Raw genomic sequence first — 20,884 nt, forward strand, 5'->3', positions numbered from 1 at the left:
TTGGTGCATTATTTTGATTCAACTTTGGTCTGAAGAAACTAGAGAAAGAGGAGTAAATGTAAACCAAAGTGAGCAGAGAAAAGATAATAGTAAGCATAGAGGCATAATAACATCAATGAAAAAGTAAGCAAATACAATAAAGAAAAAATAATTTAATGAAAAGTTATTTTTCTGTAAAGATTAGTAAACATATATACAGCCCTGGCTAGTGTGGCTGAATGGATTGAGTGCTGGCCTGTGTACTGAAGGGTCACTGGTTCAGTTCCTAGTCAGGGCACATGCCTGGGTTGTAGGCCAGGTCCCCGGTAGGGGGCTCCCAAGAGGCAACCGCACAATGATGTTTCTATCTCCCTCCTTTCCCCTCTCCCTAAAAATAAATAAATGAAATCTTAAAAAATAAAAATAAACATATATACAAAAACCTATAAATAAAAAGAAAGAAAATACAAATTACCAATAGCGAGAATGAAAGAGAAGATATCACTGTTATTTTCTTAATGTTATTGTAATGTTAATGTTAGTGTTAATGTTAATGTATTAATGTTATTAATACATTTTTGTTAACTAATTTAAGAGAGTGGTAAGACTGAACCAGTGGTTTTTTTCTGTTGATTGCTTGAAACGTATTAGCTGTAGCAATTCAGTTTACTTTCTGCATACCTAATTTTGTACTGATTTGAGTTGTGTTGATTAGTGTTCATTCCAAAAATTGTTAGGTAATATCTTGTTACAAATGCACTTGAAATAGAATGAATAAACAACAGTCAGGATGTTAGTCATCCTGGGCCTGGAGAACTTTCCAAGGTGAAGCCCTCCTCTTGGCAGTACTTGGTTCCCCACCAAGTCTGCCTCTCTTGGGGCTGCATGGGTGTCTGCTCCACGTGGGGGCTGACTTTCCCCAGAGCAAGTGACCCAAAAGAATGAGGCAGAAGCCCCAGTGTCTTTTCTATGACCTACCTTTGTTAGTCATGTGCCATCTTTACTACACAGTACTTGTTACAAGTGAGTCCTTAAAGACAGCACAGGCTTCAGGGGAGAGGAATTGAACTTCACCCTTTGAAGAGAAAGTATCAAAGAATTTGTGGGCTTATTTTAAACCACCACAGATCATAACTTTTACATAAATAAGGCACAAAAAGTGGCCCTTCTGGATTATAAGCAATAGTTGCTTTACAACATAAATCAAGGCTTTGATTAGATAATTGTATAATTTAATGGGAACTTTCAGGGTTCAGAAGGAAGCAACTCAGAATTGTATGGTAGATTTTCATATCTTAATAATAAACATCTTTTTTTCCTACTGATTATCTCTTTATTACAAAAAAAATTCATTACCTAATATGTGTCATCATACTTGGGACTTTTTGTAATGTTTTCTAACAATTAAAACTAAGAGTCTTAACTCAATAAATGAGTCACTTGAATAGATTTTTAGCACTTACAATGGTATATTCTGTATTCATACAATACAATACTATTCAGCAATCAAAATAAGTGAACTACTACTAATACTCCTACTCACTGCTGAACCTCAAAAAACATACAGTTAGTAAAAGAAGCCTGATGCAAAAGACTGTATGATGTCTAGTTCTATTAACCTGAAATGTCCAGAAAAGGTAAGTTTATAGAGACAGAAAGCAGATCGATAGTTGCCTAGAGCCAGGGAAAGGAATGGTGATTAACTATAAATATGCACAAGTTCTCGTAATGAAAATGTTCTCAAGTGCATGGTCGTGACAATTGCACAACTCTAGAAATTTACTTTTAAAAAAATCATTGAGTGGTACAATTACAATGAGTAAATTTTGTGGTATGTAAGTTATACCTTCATAAATAAAAGCTTTTAAAAAGATAGCAATGTTGCCCTGCCCTGCCCTGCGTGGTTCAGTGTGTTGGGTGTCATTCCACAGAGAGTGGTCAAAGCTGGTTGATTCCCAGTCAGGGCACGTGCTTGGGTTGCCCACTGGTCCCCAGGTGGGGTGCACGTGAGAGGCAATCGCTTGATGCTTCTCTCTCACATTCATGTTCCTCTCCTTCCCTTCTCTCTCTAAAAAGAAATAAGTAAAATCCTTAAAAAAGATATCTACCCCATCTTAATTGTAGAAGAACTCTGACAACATACTTACCTGAGATTCTGTGCCCTGAACATAATAATTAATCCTGCTACTGGTTTCCCAGTCCTACTTATTATTGATCAATTATATCCATTGTTATTTATATTGGGTTAAGAAAACAGAAAACTTGGGTCTTCAATTAAGCAATATCAAAAGTTTTTCTTATCTCTATCCTGCCCCTAGAATGAACAGCTAAAAAGTTTAGAGTCCTCTTTGCCCCATTACAAAGGGTGTGCAAACATAATATTTAGCTGTATAGTACACAAATGTGTTGTCTTTATGTAATGATTATTAAAATTGATAAAGATATGAATACATTTTATATGCATTTCTCAGTTACTGTAATACCTGTTCTAGCAGTAAAGCAGTAAATTATTAATTGTTATTATTAATCAACTCAATGGAACCTAGATATTATTATGGCATCATAATGACAGTTTATTTTAATGAATAGAACGTGTGTAATAGACCTGTGGCTGGTCCAAATCATTTGTTTAACCAGTAATTGTGGATTGAAACAGCTCTAGAATTCATTAGTATTGCATGAATGGAACTTTTCAGAATATACAGATGTCATTTTGAATAAGCAGAGGTAGTCATGACTTCTTATTGTGGTATAATCTAAAGTTTAAATTGATTCTATGTCAATTTCCTTTTTTGCAGGCGCATCTCATTAGCTAGTCCACGTCAGCTTTTTAAAGCTTCCAATATGACTCAGCGGTGGCAGCACAGAGAGATTTCAAATTTTGAGTACTTGATGTTCCTCAACACGATAGCAGGTGATCTGAACTCGCACGTGGACTTACTTCAAACGATAAACTATTCATTGTGGCATGATTAGGTTATTTTCATCACTGGTGCATAGCTTATTTTTATTTTTATTACTACATGAATATACCTTATCAAGAGTAATTTTTATAGTAGGGTTGAAAGTTTTATATATGAACAGTTAACTTCCTGATAGAAATTAAACATGGGTTTACACAGTCTTTTTCAAAAACATAAAATGAAAATTTACAGCTATTCAGTGTAGTCAGAATGGACTCAGTATGGAACAGAAGGAATGAATAACCATAAAAATCTTAAGAATCTATTAACTTAATTGGAAGTGTAGTATATGATGAAACAATGAAACACATCACAGAAAAAAGAAAACTGAGGGTACAATAGTAAGTAATGGAAGATTACGACCCACACATGAAAGTCTGAAGACAGAATGGCCCAGTACATGATCTATAATGATATCACATTACTGAAGACCACCCATTGAAACTGTTCATTCGTAAAGACTAAAGAATAGAAATGTGTGATCATTAGAATAGAGAGAGCAGGAAACGTCATTATGAGGTATTTGGGATTTAGGTTGGTCAAGACGCCGATGCAGTTTATGTTTGAGGCACAGAGGTGACGCACAAAGGGCATAAGGCGTGTTGCTTACTCTCACAGAAGTTACTGTAAATGTGAGCATTTATGTGATTCTAGTCAAGTGAGTATGGGTTCAATTAAAAAATACAAAATAATAATGGGATTACAAGGGTCATCCAGTTGGTCAGAGTTAGGAAAAAATGAAGACAGTGTTTGCATAAGGATAGATAGTACTTTAACTAACAGAGGAGGTATTTGAGAGAGTAGAAGATGTTTTGTGGAAAACTGAGGGATAAGCAGTAGAAAAGATGGAGAAGTGTGAAGTGAAGGTAGAGTACGGTTAATGGTGTAGTTTTATGCACGCGCAAGGTACATATTGTATATAAAGTCTTCCCCCTGTTCATGGGGCACATGTTCCAAGACCCCCACAGATGCCTAAAACCACGGGTAGTACTGAACCCCACTTATATTATATTTTTTCCTGTATATACATATATTTTATGGCTTCTCTCTGGCATATCCTGATTGCTCTTGTGCTTTGAAGACACTGAGGGAAATAAGTGATATTTGAACACGAGCTCTGAAATGTCTCTACGGTTAGTCTGGTAACCGAGGTGGCTGCTAAGTGACTGAGGGGGGAGCGTCTGCCGTGTGGATACGCTGGACAAAGAGGTGGTCCGTGTCTCGGTGGGACCACGCGGGATGGTGGAAGATTTTGTAACATTACTCAGAACAGCATGCAATGTGTAAAACTCAAGAATTGCTTGTTTCTAGAATTTTTCATTCAGTGTTTTTGGACCGTAGTTCACCAAGAGTAACCAAAAATGTGGAAAGGAAAACCATGAATAAAGGGGACTACCATGTACATGCATATATATGTGTATGTGTGTACATAAAGTATATGTTTCTAAATGTATAGTGAAAAACGAAACTGAAAAGGTTGTATGGAAAAGTGGGAGATTTTTTTGTCTCTTTGAGGAGTCAGTAGTCAGTTCACTGGGAAACTTGTGAAGTGTTTGAACCAAGGAGTGGTATCAGCACTGTGTGGGAAGGTAGCCTGGAGGCAGAATGAAGCTGGTAAGTTGGAGTAGAGAGAGACCAGGCAGGGAGCAAATTTAGGGAGCAGTTATATGTAAAAAAGTCGTACGGGCCTGCATTAGAGAGACGACGCTGGGAATTAAAACATAATATTAAATAACAGGAATTTACAGGGCACAAACCATTTGACACCAGCTAACCATGTCATTGATGGTCATTTGTTTGGAGGAAGCGCAGGAGTCTGTATGGCAGCTTTTGGGAATGGGGGAAGCAGCATTGATGATGCTGTGCATCGTGTTCAGAGGATTAATGAACTTGAAAGCTGTCACAGAAATTCCAGCGTACTTCGGGACAACTCTGATTTTACAGATGAATGATGAATGCCCGCAGGGCTCAAATTACTTAAACCTGGTTGATTGGTTAATTGATGGCAGAGATATGAATCTAGTTTTGAAAAGCTCTATGAGAATTATAAACTTTTTAAAAGTTTTAATAAAAAATATTTTAATTGGTACAGGCTTTCAGGTAACAAAAAGGAGTCAAGTGTAGTTTATAAGAACATAAACTTGGAGGCCAGAGTATCTGGATTTGAATACAATTCAACCATTACTAGTATAGCATTTTTGGACAAATTACCTAACCTTTTTGTGCCTCAGTTTTTTCATCTGTAAAATGGGGATGATACTAATTTCATAGGGCTCTTGTGAAGATTAAATGAAATAATGTATGGATAGCACTGCGAGCAATAGCTGGCACTCAAAAACTGTCATTATTCTTAGTGAATTATACTCCTGGATCTGCTTATCATTTTTTTATTCTAGACTGAGTAGTTTTTTTTTTTTCCTCTGCCAGGACGGAGTTACAATGACTTAAATCAGTATCCAGTGTTTCCCTGGGTCATCACTAACTACGACTCAGAAGAGTTGGATCTTACCTTGCCAAGTAACTTCAGAGATTTATCCAAGGTAATTTCTTAGGAATCATCTGAAATATAATTGTTTTACACTTAAAAACATATTTGATGATATTAATTTTCACATTCCTTTTTAAAAATCATTTAATATAATTGTAACTTTAATATATTTATCTTTTAAATGTATTTTAGTGTTCTCAAATTTAAAAGTGAAAAATGTGCATGAAAAACTTGATGGGAATTACAAATATTAAGTTATGTTTTTTCCATACACACTTAAGAAGACATTATTTGCAAACAGCAACTTCTGAGGGTTTTAGCATTTGGTAAAACATATCAAGAAAATCACAAAAACTTCTCACCAGTGTCCTTTCAAAAGGATGAAAGCCCCCTGCTACTCCTAGTCTCCTGACCTCGTTGCTGTCTTTCCCTTTTCTCATCCACTCCTTGTTAAAGCAAAATGGATTCTTTTTAAGTCTGATGTTGAATTATATGAGTCCAGTGCTTAAACTTTTCTTGACTTGTCACCGAATGCAGAATAAATCTTTCCCAGTCAGAGCTTTGCCTTCTCTGCCTTCAGTGCTTGTCTCCCTGCTTGGTGAGTGGCTGGCGCTCTCTCTGCCCTGAGGCCAGCTGCTCACCAAGACCCTGACTGGCTGCCGCTCTCCCCTGGCGCTCTGCTCCCTGTGTCTTTCCGAGCACTTAACGTGTCCTGCCTTTTACATATCCTTCTACCCACTCCGTTGGTTCTTATTTGCAATGACAGAGTTCTTGTCATAATTATTTTTCCCATGTCCGGCACAGGATGTGCCGTCAGTGAGTGTTAAGTGAATTAAATAATATATGTGACATTTTCCCCAAGGTATAAAGTACTATTATTAAGTATGTTTGATTTTTAAAGTGTAAAACATGTAAACAAGGGAAAAATTACTGCTAATTTACAACGAATCAATAAGGAATAATTACATCAGATGGACACACTGTATTCTTTAACTTTCTCTATATATTTCCCATATATTTAGGTATTCTTCAAGAATTTTCCTTTTCTGTCCTGAAGTATCAATGAACAGAATATCCTAAATAATCATTTTCTGATATAAAATAAAATTTATATGTCTTTTTTTTCTTTTTAGTTTTTTATTATGGTGTATTTCAAGTATATACAAAAGCAGACAAAAGACGATAATGCATTCCCATCTACCAGTCTCATCTACCTGATAGCTCAACAGCTATCAGGACGTCGTTACACTTCATTTTATCTTCACTCTCATTTTCTTTCCCCCTTCTCATGTGACTCTGAAGGAAATCCCAGAAATCATACCATTCCATTCATAAATATTTTAGTACGTATGTCTCAAAACTAGGGCCTCTTTTTTAAAGCACAACTATATTACCCTTAGCAATCCTAAAATATTAACTATAATTTTTAATATCATCAAATATCTAATAGATACCACATTCTGAATTGAATTCCAACTTTTATCATCCTTTTTAGTTTGTTTATTTAAATCATGACCCAAATAAGTGCCACACAGTGCAATTAATTGGTATATCTCTTAAATCCCTCTTTTTTCTGTGGGATTTTCTTGCATCTTTTTTTCTAGTTAAGTAATTGAAAAATATAGTTTGTCTTACTCATTTCTTTCTTTTTAAAAAAGCTTTTTGAACACACAGTTAAAGTGTTTTTTTTTTAAGGTGTCTTTTTTTTAAAGATTTATTTATTTTTAGGGAGGGAAGGGAGGAAGAGAGAGAGAGAGAGAGAGAGAGAGAGAGAGAGAGAAACATCAATGTGCAGTTGCTGGGGGCCGTGGCCTGCAACCCAGGCATGTGCCCTGACTGGGAATCGAACCTGCGATGCTTTGGTTTGCAGCCCGCGCTCAGTCCACTGAGCTATGCCAGCCAGTTCTTAACTCATTTCTCAGTGTGGATTTTGCTTATTCCATTCCTGTGGTGCAGTCTGACAGGTTCCTCTGTCTTCTGTATTGCTTATAAATTGGTAGTTGGTTCTAGGGGATGACAGAATTCAGATTAGATATTTTTGGCAAGACTGCTTTGTAGGAAGTTTTGCATTCTCGAGTCAAAGGTATGTAATGTTTATTTTACTTCTCATTTTTGTTGTTAGCGGCCAATGATACTTAATGCCGGATTTGTTGGTTTGGTAAGGACTGCAAAATGATGGTGTTTAAATTCTGTCACTTCTGTTTCATTTATTACTGGGGACCCTTCTGTAAGGAGACACTTGCTTTCACTTACTATTAGATCAGCAGGATTTCCCAGGTGACTGTGAGGAATAATAAGTGGATAAATGGTTGTTTTGGTTTTTGTTTTTCTTAAAAAAAAAAAAAAAGAAAAGGAAAGGAAAGGAAAGCCTTACTACAATTAGGTTCTTAGACCCTGCAGTACTTCCCTGGAATCTGTAGCCCTCTCTGGTCTACACTGAGGACTGTATTAGTTTGGCTTGTGTGATGAGCTGCAATTGGTCAGTAATAAACACTGGGCAACTATTTAATGCTCGGGTAATTGTATCCTATCTCTCCATTATTTGAATTTGATGTACATTAAAGTACAAATCTAATTTTTCATTAATGCATTAAAAAATAAAGTGTGCTTCACAAAATAAATTACATTTCAATAAATAACCTTTCTAGAGTTCTAGAAGAATTGCTCTTTTTCCCCCCTAACCGAGTCCTTCAATTAGGACTTTTATTGAAGCACAGAGCTTATTAAGACTGTTCTGTGCTTTAGAGGATTTTTTTGTAGGCTCCTCAAGACACGGTGGGTAGTAAGACAGATTGCGGACAGGGTACATGCTTCTGTGCTGATGGAACAGTTACTAATGGTGATAAGTGGGAGGCTGTTGGGGTGTTTCTGCTGAGACTGTGTTTCTGTCTTCTGCCATCACTGTCCTCGGGCAAGAGCTCCAGTAAACCTGTTACCTCCTCATCTCACTGTTCCCTGCCAACCGCTCCATTCTCTGACCCTCGACTTTGTTCTCTGTCCCACGAAAAATCTTACCTGACCAGAAGACAGCCTCCAGACATCTATTTTTAAACGTCGGCTTCATGGTGTTTTCATCATGAGAATTCATAGAAATGATGTTAAGAAAATGCTGTCATAGATTATTTTCCAGCCAAACAGAATCCTTTTTTAAAATTGAATTTTATTTGTATATTACACCTGTTTCTAAGGAACTTGCCAAATACTTCTGTTGGATGGGTAAAAGACTGCTTTAATAACGCTTCTGTTACCTTCTGTATGTGATAAACAGGGCTGTTTTTTATGCCCCACAAGATGAACAACAGTCATTTCCTTTCTCATTTTTTTATAGAGCAAAAGTAACAAGGGGCGGGCCCAGCTTCAGAACCAGAACAAGAGCTGCTTTCCTTAGTCTCTGTCTGTGTCTGTTCACATCCGCTGTAGAAACACGTACACACATCACTTTTGTGTTGAGTGCCTTTGCTTGTATCTATTTTTATATTATGAGATTTTGTGGGATATTTGTATGCTGGGCTGAGGAAGGAGTGTTTATAAAGAGTGTCTTCAACCAGAACTGAAGGCTACACAGTTGAGCAGCAAACAGTAGTGCACGGGAGGAGCGGGGAGCTCTGACACTAGCCACAGACAGGTAGCACCTCCTTTCCTATCACACCGCGGGAGCGCGAATGCTGCACTCATTCCAGTTCGTGAAAATGGAATTCCACTAGTGCTGATTGTTTTCATTAAATATTGATGGACATAAGTGAGTTTGGAATTAACTACATTATTTGTACTGAAATAACCATGCATATCAGATACTTAAAATTGTAATTTACATGTATAGAATAATGGTAATTATTTATAAAAACATCTCACTTATGTTGGTATGAAAGTCTGCCATAATGTTTACAGTGTGATTCAGTTTTCAAATGTCTGTTTATTCACATACTTTCAGGAATGCATCTCGTACGTGAAGTGAGCTGTATCTCCATGAATAATGATTATAATAGAATTATATTAACATTTGTCCTTTAGTATATACATTTAGCAAACATTACTATTTGTTTAAATAAACTTGAAAAATTGAAGAAAACATTGTGTGTAAAGCTTAATTTAAAACATAAACAGATCTTATTCCCATTCTTAAATAAATAATATAGCTTGACTAGCTTTAAAATGTATTGAATTATTTACACATATTTATTTCCCTTTAATTTCCCCAAAGCTGGTTTGCAGAGGGCTTTTTGATACAAAGCTACAGTTTTGTTTGGTAATCTCTTCCATGTTGCACAGAGAATCTTCTTTCTCACGCCCAATTAATGTAAACAACACCCTTCTGTATTATTTTTTTTTGAACATTTTTGAGAAAAGCAAAAGTCTGCATAGAATAATGTAAAATTGTATTTTGTAAAATTTTATTTTATGTAGAACTCTTTTTATAATAATTACAAATTGGTATTATCAGTCTTTTAGGAAATTGAATCTATTTTTGTCTGAAAATTTGATGAAAATTAAATCTTTCCTTGTATTGAGAAAGTTCTCATTTAATGTAATGATTTAATTTATTATTTCAAAGCTAAACAACAAGTAGGGATTGATTTTGAAGTTGATTTTTTTCCTTCTCCTTTCCCAGTTTTTTCATCATGAGTCTAAAATTCTGACTGATGAGAAGACAGATGTAATCATGCATTGACTTTGGAGTGATGTTGATTCATATTTTATAAATATATATTGATTTTTATATTTTGACAACCCCCTTGACAGAAATAAGAGGCAACATTTTCTTTTTGTCCTTTATAAGAAATTATAATTAGGGCAGGAATATATTTACAAAATGTCAGACCATAAAAACAAATTGTGATGGCTGAGCGGTTCAGTACCAGGTTTCCTTTGTAGATGAGGAAGATTTTCTTTGCTACCATGATTTATTTATTTTTTCTTAGTAGGAGATGGATTGTGTAAACCAGTTTTCTAAGAGAGGAAAAAAAGATAATCTGAGGCAGTCAGTTCTCTTCTCATTGGTCCACACAGTTATTTTTAGAATATTAAATATGTTGCAAATACTGTAATCTGGGTACATATTATAAAAAACAGGTATGTTCTTAGATTGAAATGTAGTTGATAGCTACTTCAGAAGGTAGAAACATCCCATTTTATTACTGTTAACTTATTTACTGAGGACTTCCTATTTGTCATGTTATTGAAGTTTATTACAGGTGTTAACTCTTAGTCCTCACTAAGACCTTCTAGGGGTGTGTGTGTGTGTGTGTGTGTGTGTGTGTGCACGCATGCATGCACGTGTACACTGGATTAGGATTTAAAGTGACTTTTCTTACCAGGATTTCTGACCCAGAAGGTGTGAGAAACAAACTGTTATGCTGCCTCCTACTTTTGGCATCGATTGCTGAGTCTGTTTTCATGCTACTTTATCAAGCTGCCTTTCACCTCTCATGCTGAAACAAACACCTGGTGACATACAACCAGGGTTGAACTGCTTGGAAAAGGAAAGCTTTTCCAAATTGCCTCCTCTTGGGGTGTTTGTCCCAGCTTTATGCTCCATGCTGTTTTGATTTTATCTGTTTTATTAAAAAGCTGAATGTTTGGTTAAAACTAGAGAATTACTGATGTCACTATTTGATTATTAACTTGCTTTTTCATGTATTGGTTGTTCGTTGAATAATATTGTTTACCAGGGACTCTCAGTTTCTGGAGATTAGAAAGAATAAAATCAGGTACTTACTATCCTACTAAACAGTAAACTAAAAATTGAGGGAGAAAGCCCGGCATGGACAAAGTATAAGCAAATATTTTATTTTTAATAATCAGAGCTTACATTCTTAAAATGAAGAAAACTACTGAAAGAGACAGTGTAAATTGAAGGGAGAAAAAAGGCATCCACATTCGAGCTCTCACGTGCCAGAACGAGGTCCCGCGTGCAGAAACGAGGGAAGCGAGGGAAATCTTGAGAGGGGAGAAAGAACCTTTGCTGTGGTCTCCTGGTGCCTGCTTTGCAGTGTAGGAATCTGGGGAAAGTTTTCTATCAACAGGTCTTCAAACTGAGTGTTAACTTTTGGTCCAGGCGCCAGTAAATCATAGTTTCTTCTTAAAAAAAAAATCTATGTTGCAGTGCTGTAGCATTCACACTATTAAAAAGAGCAGTTCCCATTGCCCTAATCTGGGTCAAAAGTTTCTAAAGAGTAAATGCTCAGATAACCGAAGAAGAGAACTGAGGGACAATGCTCTCACAAATCTATTTTCTTGCTGATGAGTTGCTATTGTTGGTTCTTGGTAGGGTTTTTTTTTCCCCCTATTTCTCTTGGTTTAAAGAAAAAGATGATTTTCTTTCTTGGTCTCTCATTTATCTCCTACCATTTGGTTGTGTATTTTTATATGTGAGATATTTCTCTCTAACACACACGTTTAGTATATACAGCATGCATCTTGACCTGGAATTGACTACCGACATTTAACTGTTGTTGATCAGACAACACTTCTTTATCTCTTTAAGTTTTAAGTGCTGTTTCTGACGAATGCCAGTCCCTTTAGTCTGTTCTGTAACAGATATACCGGGAATCAATATACCATCTAGATGTCACAGGGGGAGAACACTCTTTTGCAGGGGAGGAAGGGCAGTATTGTTTAAATAGGATAGGTGTTATAACTTTCACTTTGTTTTTTCTATATATTGAGCTTCAGTCAAAGGAAAGGAACTCAGACTTAAAAAAAAACTGATATTGCAAAGGTAAATAATGAACCTTAAATATTTAAGTAAAATGTAAATGCACAAAAAGAAATGAAAAATTACCCCACACTTGGATTTTTTTTATTGGTTGACAAAATATATTAAAATATTTTAATCTAGGAATCAAATATGGATGCTGTTGTAGCCACACTGATTTTGGGGATTTTGGCATAAATTTCATTTTGTGGCCTTGGGTGGAATTTACAGCCTACTAAGCAGAAGAATGACATTGGGATAGTTTATGATATGTTTGTAGTGTTGTACGCTCTTCTTTAATTCCCTCAATGACACTGTGAGGAATGTGTTATTATCTTTAATTTATAGGTAAGAAAACTAAGATGTAATGAGGTTAAGAAACTCTCCAAGGTCACACATTTCCAAGTGTTAAGGCTAGAATTTGATCTCACGTCTGTGTTTGTTAGCGAACTGGTATATTTTAGGTATGACCCGAAAGTCTCTAAACTTGCATTTATATCCACTTCTTTCCAAAACCCACTGTTCTTCCCTTTATCTGAGCAAAAGGCAAGAGGTTTACTTTTTGGAGGAACTGCACCAGAGATGTTTCTGATTTGAGGACTCTAAGAGCAGCGGAGAGAGGGTTTAAAGTAATGAATGGAAAACAGGAGGATTAACTAAAAGGCTTAAGTACGGGGTGGTGAAGTCCCCCAGACCCCTTGGCTGTCGTGCTATCAAAATTCTGGCAGGCAGGCTAGTAGCAGCCCCACCCTGTGAGACAGAGGATTCTATCATACATCACTCTGGGCACACTGACTGGCTCAAAAGGAAAGACCTAAAAAATACTAACATTTAGGGATTCTGCTTGGAGCTCCCCTGACTTCCCTCCAGTGAAGTCTGCCATTCACATAGCGGCTTGTGCTGCGTGAATTTCCGTCAGCCTTTTTGGGCTTCAGTTTTAGAAACGAAGGTACAGCCAAGTGTTAGCAGACATGTTCCGACAGTCTCCAGTGCGAAAGGTGACAAAGGCAAAACAGATGAAACGAAAAATAAACGAAATCAGAAAAAACACAGGCAATTTAGGAAACAGAAAAAGCCTTAGAAAGAAAACAAGAATACCCTTACAGTGATAAAACTATTGCATTAATATATAAAAAAAAGCTATTTGAAGTCAAATGTACATGCAGATATCTTTTTAGAAGAACATTACAGGAAGATAGCCTGGGCACATAAAATTGGAGGACCAGAGTAGGAAATCTTTGGATTTAGGTAGACTTGTGTCAGTCTGCCTCCATTTATTAGCAAGGACCTTTAGCAAATTACTTAGTTTGCGGGGGGGGGTCTCATATAGCAAGCTATATAATTATATATTTATTATATAATATTAATACTTCAGAAAACTTCCATTGGTACACTGACTTCTATAAACTTTAAATCATTACTTGTACATTGTGCTGTATTTAGTTTAAAACAGGGCAATGCAACTCTTTCCCCAGAATTTAAAATTAAATTCAGCAAAGTGTGAATATATATACATTCAGTAGATACACATTGATGTGTGTGTGTGTGTGTGTGTGTGTGTGTGTGAATGTGTATGTGTGTATGGAGGGAGGGAAGGAGGGAGAGGGAGATATGGTGTGCATTTAGGGGACTTGTTGGAGTTTTGTTTTAAAGTTGGAAAACAGTCTGTTTTGTGTGATTAATCTTTAAATTTACATTTATTAGCTCTGGCTGGTGTGGCTCAGTGGGTTGAGTGTCTGCCTGCAAACCAAGGGGTTGCCAGTTCGACTGCCATTCAGGGCACATGCCTGGGGCGTGGGCCAGTCCCCAGTTGGGGGCATGTGAGAGGCAACACTGATGTTTCTCTCCATCTCTTTCTCTTTCCCTTCCCCTCTCTCTCTGAAAATAAAATAAATAAAAAACCTTTAACAAAAGAATTGCTTCTCTTTAAAAAATAAATTTACACTTATTAAACATTAGCACTCTGTATTGCATATTTGGTTTTCTACTGGAAGTTACCCCCTAGCAGAAGTTTTTAAATGACTAACAGAGGTTAACCTTACACTTTATTTAAGCAGCCTTCAATGACATTGTTTTTTAACATTAGTCAGTAAACGATAAACTGCAGTAACTGAAATGGATTGTGGTTAATATTACTGTCAGCGTGATGAATAATCCTGACACATACCAGCAACACACTGCCAGTCAGTAACCCTTCTCCAAGTTAAGTATTTATTCACTAATCATCCTAAGTTACTGTGGTGTGGAGTGACCATTTGTTATTATTTATAAATGGATTGTCTTATTTACATAGCACTACCAGTTTTATCCCATAATACTTCCTATTTTCTTAGTTTAGTGCTGGGTGTACTAGTTGGGATAGAGTTAGAGTAAAGGACATATATACTTACCATAAATTTACATAAAAACTGATTTTAAAAAACCTAAATTTTATTTTTAAGTCTAGTAAGTGCTAGTATTGTATCTCTGATTTCAGGCTGGGGTATTTTTTCTCTTTATAGAGAGTTAAGTGTGTTACGTTTCTATATATACTTCTATGTGTCAGCTTCTCATTCTTACATTTCCCTGTGATACTCAAACTTATTTTAAATGAATATGTAGTATCCTACTTACACTGGATAATGTAGTAACTTATCCTTTAGTCTCATGTTCACATTCCTGTCCAATTCTTTATTCTCAAAGTACATTTAAAAATAAACGTACTTATTCAACATTAACACCTGTTTTTAGTGCCCTGTTTATATTCAATAAATGTGCTCATTCAAATAATTGATTATTAAATATTTGCTGTGTACCACTTGTGAACATTATTCTAAGGACTGTGTCAGAAACAGTAGCAAATGAAATAATCCCCACTTACAGAGTTTTGTAACTGAATGTATGTTATGTATGAACCACTTGAGGAGCATAATTTAATTAGAAATGTTTTATTTCTATGTGACTTTATTTTAGACTTCCCCACATTCAGAAAAGGAATTTTTTAAATGGGAGTCCACAATTTATAATATAAACCAAGTTTTCGAAAGTAGAAAAAAGGATGAATTCTGAAAACAAAAACCATAGTTATTATTGGCCCACTATATAAACTAGTATAGACAATCAATTAATTACCTTTTTTTAAATGTAGGAAGAAAAAAAGTACAATTAAATTAAGAAATATATTCTGTATATTCTGTTAAACTACATTAATTGATTTACTTAAGAAATATGTTTTGCTGCATGTCAACTATAATAAAATTAATACAACAAATACTTGTTTGATTAGGTCAACCATTTTCAGCCTTTTTCATCTCATGGCATACAAGCTAATAAAATCTTGTGACACGCCAAAATATATAATTTTTGCTGATCTGACAAAAATAGATATAATTTTGATTGATTTACAAAAAATAATAGTAAATGCCTACCTTTTGTGCTCCAAAGTGACTTTTTTAAAAAAATCAGGTGCTTATACTTGTATATAAGGATTTCTGGTACCAAAAATTAACCAACCAGATGCATCCTTACTATGGGATGTGACCACTAAGATGCAGCTCTGTTTTATGACCTGTACATTTATGGTCCAAGACAGAGCATTCACACTGAATGGCTATTGTTGTGTTGGCTGTTGTCATTTTTTAAAATTTGGCAATCTAAGGAAAAAGAGGCCAGTGCCTCTGACTAAATAGTTGGGTATTGCATGCTGTAAAAGTTCTTGTGGCATAGCAATTGAAAATCACTGGATTAGGTTAATGAACTGTGGGAGCTGTAGATCTACAGATCACTCAGCACATGATTTCGGAGTCCAGGGAGAATATTTTTGCTACACAGGCAAGGTAATTAAAAGACATTAGTAGCATTAAGAACTGTTCAAATCATTTACAACCCTCTAGCCCACTGAGCTACCCAGCCAGAGCTAGGTTAAGTTATTTCTATGATTCCATTTTCTCTGCACTATGATTTATTATTCATATTTTTTAAAAATTTAGTGGTTCATTGTTTGAAATATACATTTTTAATTGATTTTTTTTTTGAGGGAGAGGAAGGGGGGAAGAGACTGAGAGAGAGAAATATGAGTTTGTTTTTCCACCCAGGCGTGCATTCATTGGTTGATTCTTATATGTGCCCTGTCCGGAGATTAAACTTGCAACCCTCACACATCAGGATGACATTCTAACTAACTGAGCTACTAGACCAGGGTCTGAAATACACATTTTTAACTTACGACAGTCTATCTTCAGAGTACATTATACCATTTCATACAGTTTTCAAGCTTTTTAACAGTATCCTCCTATTCTCTGTATTCCAGCCTTTAAAGCTATTTTTCTTTTTTGTGTGTGTATATGTGTACAGTAATCTGTCACCTTGCAAACTTCAGGTTTTATTTTTTCATTTTTAAATCATTTTTATTTTTAATTATTTGACATACATTATTATATTGGTTTCAGGCATACACCACAGTGATTAGACATTACATAACTTACTAAGTGATCTTATAAATTTTTCAGCTAAGTATGCTATAAACTCAGTGCATTTTTAATGTCGTTACTATTTTTGCCTTATATAGCCATCTTTTAAAGCAATAAAAATGAGAAAAAAAATGTATGTGTACCCTGAGTGTTGCCATGCCTGATCATCTTTATTTCTCTGTATGGCTGTACATTTAAATCTGTCATCGCATTTCTTCTTCTAAAGATTGTCATTAGTATTTCTTGAAGTGTATGTTTTCTGGCAATTAACTCAATTTTATTTTAATCTAAAACAAATATTTCACATTGCTTTTAAACAGTATTTTCACTGGATACAGAATTCTAGATTGACAGGGTTTTTTTGGAGGGGGGGATTAGTACTTTAAAGGTGCCTTTTTATTGTCTTCCAGCTGGCCTTCGTACTAATGACAGTTCGCATTCTCATAAATTTTTCTCTTTCAATGTAATAATTTTTATTTTCCCTTCCTCTGACTGTCTTTAAGATTTTTTTTCTTTAACTTTGATTTTCTGCTATTTGTGGAGTTTATTGTTCATTTGTTTTTCTGCTTTGAGTTTTTAGAATCTCTTGAATCTGTATTGTGTTTCTTATTAATTTTGGAAGTTGCATATTCATTTCTTAGATGTTTCTTATGCTCTCTTGTCTCTCCCCTCCTTCTGTGACTCCAGTTGCATCTGTAAGAGACTCTCTGATTTTGTCCCATAGTTTTTGGTTACTTAGTCCTCTTTGGGTTTTCATTTGTGGGTAATTTTTATTAATGAACCTTCAAACTTGCTTACTCTTTGCTGTGTCCCGTCACTCATAATCTAGCTCATCAGAAGAATTATTCACCTCTGATATTTATTTCAAGCATCTGAATTAAATTCTTTTTCTATAGTTCTCAGCTCTGCTGAAATTTCCCACCTGTGTATGTAAGTTTTCCGCCTTTCCACTGAAGTACCGTTATTTTAAATATCCTGTCAGGTACTTCCACCCGTCTGCATTATCTCTGAGACTAGTCCTTTTGATTGCTTTATCTCTTCCTGATGGGTCATTTCCCCCCCCGAGTCTAACAGTCTCACAGTTTTTGGTGGAAGGCCAGTAGAGGCGTGATAGGAATACTATTTTATGCCCAGAAAGGCGGGCGCCTCCTCCACATCAGGCGGTTTGTGCCGGAGTTCAGTCCGTCTGGTCGAAAGAAGAGCTCCACTGAGTTTGTCGTTGGCATTATTGCCTTCAGTGCAACACCAACTTCAAGTTCCTCCCACTGAACTCGTCCTTGGGGGGGGCGGGGAGCCCTGGGGTGCCGCTCCTGCTCTGCCGTTCCAAGGACCCTCTGCATGTGTGCCACCCAGTAGCTTTTTTGTCTCCCTCTGGTTTCTCACTGGTTTTCACAGCTAGGTGTTTTGGGGCCCTGTCTCACAGGTAAAAGCCTTAAATATTGGGGTGCTAGACATATGGTATGAAACCACAGCTTCACAGGGAAGCTGTGAGTACAGAGCTCCCTTCCAATTCATGTCGCTAAGTCAAAGGTGGAGTCTATGGCAAGAGTGTGTCACAGCCCTTCCTGTTCTGTGGGCTTTCCCCTTGTTTTCTCAGTGTGTGAGCTGCTCGGCTAGTTTCTGGATTTATGTCAGAGGGAATTGTTCCATCATGTAGCTGCAGATTAGGTTTCTTTGTGGGAGGCCACCATCTTGGACCAGAACTGCTGATTTCAATGGTCTTACATGATTCTATTTGCAAATGAGTGGTTTTTGATACGTAAGCTTTGGGCCTCTTGGGTGTTTATCGTTTTCACAATTACCTAGGACTTTTTTTTTTTTTTAATTTGCTTTGGATTGTTAGGATTGCCTTTTGGGTTCTTCGACCATTTAGCTCAACACTGGCATTGGATTATCAGATTATGTTTAATCAATTTATGTGCCTTTCTCAAACTCAGATAAAAACCTATAGTGAAAAATCACTTACTATAAACCATAACTGAGTAATAGAAGTGTAAAGATAGTTCTACTGATCTACTAATGTAAGCATTTTAAATGATTTAGATTCTATATGCACAGTAAGTAAAATGAAATACTCTCTTTTTCCCAAGATGTGTTTGTTAAATTGAAATAGTATAGTGAGTGTATGCTTAATGCCCCTTGCAAGAAAGTGTGTTTTCAAGGGATTAAGAACTGCTGTGGTCCTTGAAAACGAAAGTACTTGTTTGTTAACTCTAAAAGCCACAGTAGTGTGCCAGTGACATTTTTTTCTTGACAATATTAAATAAAATGTAGAGTGCATGAAGATAAGTGCCGAACCATTTCAGCCATATATAGCATTTGATGAAATACCCTAAAAGCCAAGGCTGAGTAAAAATGCTGATCAGGCTGTTTGTTACACTTGTCATTTAGATAAAAGAGCTGTTCCAACTGACACAGAATAGTTGCTGTACCTCCTAACAGCAGCAGCATTGCTTAAATGACACAGGTTGTTTGTTTATTTTCTTCTCTTGGTGGGCGGGGGAGAAAGGCAGGTGGTGGAGATGCACAGAATAAAATTCACTTGTTTGTAGATGCAGATATACAAATACAAAAAATTTAAGAGGAAAGTAAAGCAATACACTTTGGTGACAATACCTACATTTTTGGTTTACTTTAAAAAAAGAACTATTTTTGCCACACATCTCTTTTGGTGTCCCAGCACAAAATATCCATATCTTTCCCACTTAGAAAGCCTCTGCTAAAGTGATATTCACATATATTGATATGTGGGGATAAAAACGTGAATAGCATTTTTTCAAAAAGAGAATCTAAACTTCGCGTAAAAGGATTCTAATGACCTTACACATTTAGCACCAATATTTTAATCAGTCCACACAACCCAGATTGCGTTAGCACTCACTGGTCAGTTGAGTCAGGGTCAGCTCTGACCTTTGCTCCTGCAGCCAGCTTGGTAACTGGCCAGAAATAGTCGCCTAACTTCTCTCAGACTCATTTTTTTCACCTGTAAATTGGGAATGCTAATACATTTGTATATTAATGGGGTTTTTTTTGATGAATGTAATGACATAATTTTTTAAAGATTTTATTTATCTTCAGAGGGAGGGGAATGGAGAGAGAAAAAGATGGAGAGAAACATCAATGTGTGGTTGCCTCTTGTGTGCCCCCTGTGGGGAACTCGGCCCACACCCCAGGCATGTGCTCTGACTGGGAATTGAACCCGCGACTCTTTGGTTCACAGGCCCACGCTCAATCGACTAAGTCACTCCAGCTAGGGCTGTAATGGCATAATTTTTGTAAGACTGAGAACCATCACTTATATCCAATAAATAGTAGCATTGTCATCAGATAGAATGGTCCCTTTAATCAGCATAAAGTTATTTCCTGTAATCTTCTCAAACCAAATTATTACTCCCTAATCAGGAATGACCATCTTTTATGATGTCACATTTCCTGATAGCCTGTCCTCTTTCTTTCCCTAAATTAGATGAAACTAACATTTTAATATGACATTTTTATAACAGTAACATCGAATTGGTGTAATATTGAGCTTAACCAATCTCTCTCTCTGTTTTGTTTTTCCTGTTTTTAAGCAGCAGCTCTCTTTTAGTATCTACAGGGCTTTCCTGCTTCCAGGAAAGAATGCAATTTCTTTTGTCCATGACCTCTTAAATGCTGCAGGACAGGTTTTATGTGTAGTCCTGGAATTAGAGGATGTTTCAACTTTCCTAATGGTACCAAATGAAGGTGACACTCACAAATGGCTTTCGGCCAGTCATCAGGATCCTGAGCAAGACCCTAAAAGTAGTTTTGTGCCTTTGCCCATCTTTCCTGAGCCCCACGAAATGTGTCTTTGTGATACATTCTCCTTTAGCATCTACAAGGGCCCTGTTTCTGCACTTCATGCTCCAGAATGACTTTTCTTTCATCTTCCTCTTTTCTGCTTCTCATCCTCATACGTTAGGCCTTAATGATGTTCTAAAGAAAGTCTTCACAAAAAGAGGTAAAAACCTCTTTTGAGAGTTGGAGTTTAAGAAGTTTGTTAACCCAAGCAAATTTCCGCTCTGTGAAATTACTCAGATTTCTTGTCAATTCCCTGTAATTTTCTTACTGTAAGTAATTTTGTTACAGTAACAAAAATTTTTTTGTTGCTGTAATCATGGTAATTCTGTTATAGTAACAAAATTATAGTAACAAAAATTTTTTGTGGCTGTAATCATGGTCCAGCAGTTTGGAACATTTCACTTCTAAAATGTTGATATAAAAGGGAACAGTTCACAAATAAATCTCAAAAGCAAGGAGGAATGATGGTGATACTGATATAACAATTGTA

The 20,884-nt window shown here is 36.1% G+C and overlaps 1 protein-coding gene across 4 annotated transcripts in view; it reads left to right on the plus strand.

The window, feature by feature from the left end:
- Positions 1 to 20,884, plus strand: part of LRBA (LPS responsive beige-like anchor protein) — a 513,768-nt gene that overhangs the window by 353,267 nt on the left and 139,617 nt on the right. For all 4 annotated transcript variants that reach the window (XM_045831330.1, XM_045831331.1, XM_045831332.1 and 1 more), the window contains 2 exons: positions 2,778 to 2,893; positions 5,370 to 5,482. In XM_045831330.1, the coding sequence (XP_045687286.1) occupies positions 2,778 to 2,893; positions 5,370 to 5,482 (229 nt within the window). The remainder of the gene's footprint in view (positions 1 to 2,777; positions 2,894 to 5,369; positions 5,483 to 20,884) is intronic.

This window comes from Phyllostomus hastatus, unplaced genomic scaffold (genome assembly GCF_019186645.2).
Source record: "Phyllostomus hastatus isolate PE091 unplaced genomic scaffold, TTU_PhHast_1.1 phas_contig_159, whole genome shotgun sequence".
In the NCBI taxonomy this organism is placed as follows: Eukaryota; Metazoa; Chordata; class Mammalia; order Chiroptera; family Phyllostomidae; genus Phyllostomus; species Phyllostomus hastatus.